Source organism: Vombatus ursinus, unplaced genomic scaffold (genome assembly GCF_900497805.2).
Source record: "Vombatus ursinus unplaced genomic scaffold, bare-nosed wombat genome assembly UNPS02014811.1, whole genome shotgun sequence".
Classification (NCBI taxonomy): Eukaryota; Metazoa; Chordata; class Mammalia; order Diprotodontia; family Vombatidae; genus Vombatus; species Vombatus ursinus.
This window is the reverse complement of record NW_020954589.1, coordinates 19673168-19680869: the sequence shown is the minus strand read 5'-3', so window position 1 is coordinate 19680869 and position 7702 is coordinate 19673168. Positions and strand designations below refer to the sequence as shown.

General features: G+C 43.8%; 1 protein-coding gene across 1 annotated transcript; it reads right to left on the bottom strand.

Moving 5' to 3' along the window:
- Positions 1-1153: 1153 nt before the first annotated feature.
- Positions 1154-3857, bottom strand: LOC114053308 (translocator protein 2-like). The gene is made up of 3 exons (XM_027876249.1): positions 3685-3857; positions 1728-1869; positions 1154-1380 (listed from the first exon to the last, which is right to left on the bottom strand). The coding sequence occupies exons 1-3, from the start codon at positions 3855-3857 to the stop codon at positions 1162-1164; spliced, it is 534 nt and encodes a 177-aa protein (XP_027732050.1). The 3' UTR covers positions 1154-1161.
- Between the last annotated feature and the right edge of the window lie 3845 nt (positions 3858-7702).

Sequence of the window (7702 nt, the reverse complement as noted above, 5' to 3'; positions counted from 1 at the left end):
TTAATAATCCCTGCTTAAGTGCAAAAGTGTTTCGAAAATGGCAAACCTTTCCACTGTAAAGGTTTTGTTTTGATAATTTCATCCCCATAGGGTACTCCTAGGAAGAGTTGCCTGGGGCACTAAGAAGTTAAGTGGCCTACCTAAGGTAACTTGCTGTTGTTCATTTTTTTTTTTTGAAGAGGACCAATGACATCACAGGATGATGTCTTGACTTGATCATGAATTGGATTTAAGTGAAGAAGAGTTGCACAAAATCCTCAGCCTCACTCTCTCTCGATGACTGGCAATGGCCTGGGATGCAGTGGATGACCTTGGAGTCTTTGATATCTGACCAAGATCTAAGTGCTCCACAGCACCTGCTCCAGCCACTTTCATGGCCGTTGGGACAAATAGCTCTTATCCATCCATTCTGCTGGGGACAGTCTTCACATGCTTGGGGTGGACATCCTCCTAACTCACTGATGGGTTTGAGACCTGTCTGATAACTTTCAATCTGGTTTAGCCCATCTGCTATGTGACCACTGTACATGCCACATAGCTTCTTGGAGCCATGGGTGAGTGTTGAGTGCTAGGTGGACATCAAAGGTGAATGAACAGCCCTGAAAAAGTCTCAGCGAGCCCTCACCTCAGAGGTGCTAGTCCTCCTTGAACACCCCATATACCACAAAGTCACATAGCTAGATGATATAAGAAACCAGGACTTGGCCAGGTCTTCCCGACTTTGAGGCCAGGTCTCCACCCACAAGCCCCAGTGTCTCTCACTATTGCTATTGCTATTATTTTATTTATATATATTTATACTTGTGCATTCATATACATTAATACCAAGGCTTTCAAACAGAAACATTTACATACAAAATTAATCACATACACAGAACCAATAGAATTTTATTGTTATTTGTAAATATGCTTCTTTTAAACAGATATAAAGTCCTCTACAAAGAAGAAATGGAGTAGCTTGGAATTAGAGAGGAGGTTCAAGATCAGGACAGCTTATTAGGAAGGGTATGGGAATGTTGATCAGAGGCTGCATTTGGGGATTCCTTATCCCTGCCCTCCCTCATTCCTCAATCCCTTCCCTTAGCTTTCTCAACCCCCAACTCTTGACATCTTTCCCCCTTTTGACCCTCCTCAGATTCTCCTTTCTGCAGTTTTCCTGTTTCAGTCTATCTTCTTTCCCATGGATTGAAGCCCAAATTGGGAAGAGAGCTGTGGCTCTGAACTGGAATTGTCCATCCATAGACGATAGGCCAATGAAGTGGTCAGTGTGAGCCAGGCCAGGTAGGGCAGCAGGAGCAGGACAGCTAGGCCACTGATGGATTGCCAGCTCAATGCCATGCCCAGCACCAGTCCATAGAGCAGGAACAGGTGGCATAGAGCCTAGAGAAAAAGGGATAGACAGTGATATGAGAAACAGGGGTGGGGTGGAGACATGATCAGGCCAGGGGAATGTCGGGGATAACCCTGGCATCAGGAATAGTTTCGTTTCCACAGTATTTCTTCTACCCTGGGTACTCCTCCCCTTTCCCCCTTTCTCCCCCTACCTTACTTTACAGACTATATTCTGGGACTTCCTCAATAAATACTCACTGAATGAATGAATGAATGAATGAACGGTCTGCTTTGGGGATCTTAAGGTACTGCTTCTTTCCCCTTCCCTTTCTCAAGAATACCCGCACCCCATCCATGCACACACCTAAGCACGTTCCTGAATATCTCCACCTTACCAGACCAAGGTTGTGGGCTCCGAAGAAGAGGAGCAGTATGATCCAGTTGAGGATAAGCTGGGTAGCATAGAGACCAAGGGGCAGGACCAGAGGACGAGCAAAGCCCCCACCCAGCTCCTTCCACACCAGGTAGGAGGCATAGCTTTGGGGAGAAAGTGAAGAATGTACTTCAGTGGGAAAGTCTGGAGGGAATTGATATTGGATGGGAAGAAGAGAGAGCAGGAATAGAGAAGGAGTCATTGCAGGGCTGGGCGTAGGACAACCAGGGTAGAAAGTTCAGCCCAAGAGGAAATCTAAGGGCCTATGTGAAGCAGGAGGGTATTGGTGTCAGAGTACAGGCCTGACAGAAGACTCCTAGGAGAAGAGACTGGGGACCTGATAATAAGGAACATTTCTTTTTCTTTTTTTAAGTAGTTGGTAGAATATATTTACACACTCTCTTTAAAAAAGGGAAGGAAAGGGGCAGCTATGTGGCACAGCGGATAGAGGACTGGCCCTGAAGTCAGGATAGACCTGAATTCAAATCTGGCCTCAGACCAAACACATGACACTTACTAGCTGTGTGACCCTGGGCAAGTCACTTAACCCCAATTGCTTTAAAAAAGAAAAAGGGAAGGAAACAATAACAACAACAACAAAACAGATGAATCTATAGAATGTAAACAAGGCAAAGAAACAGGGACCTCCAATGCTTTGAGCATTGGACACCCCCTTAACCCATAATCTGATTTGTTGAATTTTAAGAGACTTTTATATTTCCTTTGAGTTTTATCACATTAAAAAATGACTGAATGATTTTTTAAAAGCATACAGTGTGATTACTAAGGTGATCTTTTTTATCAGGCCTAGACTTTTTTTTAAAATAGTTTTCAACATTCACTTTTATAAGATTTTAAGATGAACATTTGTAATAGAACTTTAAGGTTGACAAAATGCTTTCCTTTACAACAATTTTTTGAGGCAGATAGTTCAAGTATTATGTCCATTTTACATATGTGGACATAGACTTAGTTGAAGTAACTTGCTCATGTCCATACAACTCTTAAGTGTGGGATCTAGGTGGAATTTGAACCCAGGTCTTCTGACATTAGGTCCAGTGCACTTTATATGATGCTGCCTTTGAGAGACAGAGGGTTTCCTGAGGTAGGGTGAAAAGGTACTGCAGAGAAGTAACAAAGTTGTTGTTTAATTGATTAGTTCTGTTGGCCTTTTCATGGACTCTTTTCTTGGCAAAGATACTGGAGTGGTTTGCCATTTCTTCTGCAGCTCATTTTATAGATAAGGAAACTGAGGCAATTGGGGTTAAGTGACTTGCCCAAGGTCACACAGCTTTTAAGTGTCTGAGGCTGTATTTGAACTCAGGAAGGATAGTCTTCCTGACTTCTGGGCCAGCACTCTATCCACTGTGCCACCTAGTTAAGAGCTGGAAAGAATTTAGAATGGAGGGGCTGTGGGCTAGTATCAGCCCTAGTGGAACAGACAAGGGTCTCTGGAACGTTGCAGAGACTTTATTGAAATGATGGGCCTTTCTTTGGTAAAAGAAAAAATAGGGATGGAACCAGGTAACTGGTGGCACAGTGGATAGAGAGTGCCTGGAATCAGGAAGACCTGAGTTCAAATTTGACCTCAGATACTTACTAGATATATGATCCTGGGCAAGTCTCTTAACCTCAGTTTCCTCAGCTGTAAAATAGGAATAATAATAGTATCTACCTCACAAGATTGTTGGAAGAAGTAAATGAAATAAAATTTGAAAAATCACTAAACACAGTGCCAGGCACATAGCAGTCACTATATAAATACTTATTCCATTTTTCTCTTCCCTCTTTCCACCCTCCATATCTCTAGAGTAGGGCTTGTTACAGAAATTATGGGCCCAGGGATGCTTTTTTCCTATTTTAGCCCCAGAAAACAGAGACTGGGGCCTGGGAGCAGGGGATTGCACTTAGGGCCTTACCCCATGGTAGAGTAGATGGCAGTCCATACAATTAAGAAGAGCTTGTTGGATGGCCACCAGGGTGGCTTTTTCAGGGTCGCATACCAGGTGGGCATGTGCTGTTGAGCAAACAACCAGCCCATAATGGGCCCCACGTGGGGCAAGGCCATGAAGAAGGTGCTTTGAGGCCACATTGTCCAATGGGGTTGAGCCTGAGGAAGAAGAGATGCCAGTGATTAGGGTGGTCCTGAGTTCTACCCATTGTCCCACCTCTTTGCTCCCTTCCCAAAACTGTATCCCTTTCAGTTTTCACTTCCTTTCCCATCACTGTCCTTCTGTAGAACCATAGACTAATCACAGACTGATTCTGTGACAGTATCTAGAACCAGTTTCTAGAGTGACTTGTATTCAAATCCTGTTTCATATACTTACTAGTCATGTGACTTTGGGCTAGGCATTGGGAGCAACCTCAGTTTCCTTATCTGTAAAACAAGGATAATAACGGCACCTATACTGTAGAGTTGTTGTAAGAATCAAATGAGATGACATCTAAAATTCTTTGACAATCTTAAATCATCTGGTTCATCTTTCTGTTTTTCTAAACCCTATGAAAAAACTTGAGGGTCCAACTCAAGTCCCACATCCTCCCTGAAACTTCTGGTACTGTTCTTGGCCCATAGAGTAAACTCTGCCTTCTCACCCCCTCCTGCCATCATTTACTGTCCCTACCTTTGAGCACTTGGTGTATGTAAACTGCCTTGATTGTTTAATGTATGCTGTTCTTTTCTCCCCAACAATATCCCTCAAAACACTCGGTAGAGGGCTGGACACCTGAGGACTCTCATTGAATTGAAACACACAAAGCACAACTGAACCCAATCAGAGGCAACAAACAAACAAACAAACCTGAGTTTGAATCCTGCTCTGCTACTGGGTAACCTAGGTGGGGAGGAGGGAGATAAGCATTATAGAATGCCTACTATGCTCCAGGAACTGTGTGAAGCCCTTTACAAATATTATCTCATTTAATCCTCACAATAACCCTGGGAGGTAGATGCTACTACTCCCTTTTTCCAGCCAAGGAAACTGAGGCAGACAGCCCTTGAATGACTTACCCAGAATCATACAGCTAGAAAGTATCTAAGGTCACATCTGAATTCAGGTCTTCCTGACTCCAGGTCTAGTACTCTAGCCACTAAGCCGCATAGCTACCATCTTGGACAAATTACTTCTCTAAGACCTTCTTCGGGTTTCAATTCTTCCTCGGTAAAATGATGTGGTTGGACTATGATATGTAAGATTCCCTTCCAGTAAGAAATCTTGCATCTGTCCTTAGACTACATTTTAATCTCTTGTTTAAGTATCTAGTCACCTCCAGGAATCATCAGGCTTCTTTTTAGCAAATATCTGACTTTCCCCTCTCTGCTTCAGGAGTTATCTACCTTCCGCAGGCATTCTGCCCCATGGATGCCAGCCTGGCAGCCATGAGCTAGCCCAACTCAGCCTGGAGGTGCCAGTTCCTTCCCGCCCAAATTCAAACTCAGCTGCTTGGCAGTCTGTTTACTTCCTTCTCTAAGGAGAGGTTTAGCTCCAGCTAGCCTCAGGGGCTGAGACCTCAGGGGCTGGAGATCCTCCCTAAACTTCCCCACCTCAGGTTATCGGAAACTCCTCAGTGAAAAAAAAGAAAAAAAGTCCAAACCCAAGGTCACATGGCTAGTAAGTGTATGACGCAGGATTCAAACACAGGTCTTCTGGACTGTAGGTCCACACTAATATTTGTGCTAATCTGCATGAAATACGCATGTTCAAGATCATTTAGAATCCCCTAGCCCAGCCCCTCAGTCTCACCCTACCCTCACTTATGTTCTTGCCCCTGATGATTGAAATTAAACTGACTCAACAAACTCACACACAGTTCTCCTTAACTACATCCTAACTTAATTGGTTTCAAGGATCCCCTGGTCAGGCTGGACTATTCTTTTTAGTGTGTCCCTTTCTGCTTATTTTTGTCTATTTACTAGTTTCCTCATCTGTAAATTGGAGATAATAACAGCCTCTACTTTACAGAGTTTTTTTTTTTTTGAGGACCAAATGAGATAATATATGTAAAGTGCTTTGCAAACCTTAAAGCCACAGTCAACAAGAGTTTATTCAGCACCTACCCTGTGCCAGGCACTGTGCTAAGCACTAGAGACACAAAGAAAGGCAAAAGACAGTCCCCTCGCTCAAAAAGCTCACACACAATCTAATAGGATTAAAGTGCTATGTAAATGTGAGTTACTGCTATTATTACCTTTCTGGATGCCTGACACTAATAGTCTTGCAGTCTGCACCTTTTTCTTTATGTCTATCCTAAAAGAGTACTCTGTGGCCACATCTTTTTCTCTCTGTCTCATTCTCATTCTCCCTGCCCCTGTCCCCACCTCCATACAGAATATGCCCCCCTCTTCTTACCTCAGTCAGTTGACTTCACTCTATACTTGATGAGCTGTGTATAGGGAAAGCAGAGAAGATGGGGTGTGAGGAGGTAGGGTGGGGCTCACTACCTTCTTTTCCCAGATGTCTAGGGTGGTGACAAGTAGTCATAGAAGGTACCACTGAGGAGGTACCTGAATTGTTAGCCATTTTCATTCTTTGAGCTAACCTTTTCAATCTCCCCTCACTCAGATTTCCTTGAACCTTCTTGACTCTTCTCTGCTGTCCATTCCATCCTCTTTAGGGAGCCATCTTATGGAAAGACAGGAGAGCCTTCTAGAAGCTCTCAGTTGCTGCCCATTTCTGGCTCCACTGCTCCTGAGTTTAGTGTCCTCAGGCAAGGCTCTGTCACTCTCTAATCACAGTCAGCCCCAATAGCATTCTTGTAGGTGGAAATGATATCAGAGTGACAAGGTATAAAAATTAAGAAAGTCCCAAGATTGGGACTGCTTTGTAGTACATGAAACAAATAGAGAGATAAGCAGTTATTTTTGACTCTACTTTTTAACTGGACCAACCCATCCAGGTAGACAGGTCCTACATCACTTGTTAGTGTGATGAGTTTTTACCTAATGACAAGGAATTCAGTGAGAGAGGAAGGAAGCCCACCTGGTGACTGACTGAAGTAGAGAGCTCTATAGCCCCAAGGGTTAACATCTTCCTCCATCCTAGCCCCAAGTCACCTTGTTCTCTGATTCTCTGACCCTCAGCCAACTCTCTAAGGTTTGCCCTCACTAACACCTTTGCCTCATCCTTCAGGGTTTCCTCTGTATTTGGGGGTGGGGAGTATATTATGACCTTCTGCTCTTACTCTGGGTTGGGTTTGGGGGAGGGCAGCAGGGGAGAAGAGGGGAGTGAGACAGGCTGGCAGGTGTGTCAGAAGGTAAGAGAATTATTAACTGAGACTAGAAGAGGAAGAGTAATTTCCTTCCTAAGGGGGAATGACAGCTGGGTGACTGAGAAGGTTCACAGGGGCCCCTCAATTAGAATCCAGCCAGAAGGTGAGGACCAATGGTGCAGTGAAAAGAGCAATGGATTTAGAATCAGAAGATGTGGGCCCAAATCCTAGCTTGAACACAGACACATCTATGGGGATTTAAGCAAGTGGATTGATCTCTCTGGGTCTGAGGCAGCATGGTGGCACAATGAAGACAGCACTAGGCCTGGAGTCAAGAAGACTTGAATTCAAATTTGGCCTCATACTAGTAACCATGTGACCTTGGGCAAGTCATGGAACCTCTGTTTGCTTCAGTTTCCTCAACTATGAAAGGGGGATAATAGTAACACCAAAACTTCTCAGGGTTATTGTGAGGATAAAATCAGACATTATTTATAAAGAGCTTAGAACAGTGTCTGACACATAGTAAGTACTTCATAAAAGCTTGTTTCCTTCCTTAGTTTTTTCATCTGTAAAAAGAGGAAATTATACTGAATGATCTCAAAGGACGTCTTCTAACTCTGAGATTCTATTACCTCTACAAGCTGAGCCCACCCCTAGGAGATCAAGGTATCTGAACATCCCAGTTGTTCTGTACCCTCCCAACCTCAAAAGCTGTAAAAGGAT

Excerpts from the sequence above, each read along its gene's own strand:
- LOC114053308 (XM_027876249.1), bottom strand. The coding sequence starts at position 3,857 with ATGTGGCCTCAAAGCACCTTCTTCATGGCCTTGCCCCACGTGGGGCCC. Across the intron at positions 1,870-3,684 it reads GCCATCTACTCTACCATGGG|CTATGCCTCCTACCTGGTGT; the intron begins GTAAGGCCCTAA and ends TTCTCCCCAAAG. Across the intron at positions 1,381-1,727 it reads GAGCCCACAACCTTGGTCTG|GCTCTATGCCACCTGTTCCT; the intron begins GTAAGGTGGAGA and ends CTTTTTCTCTAG.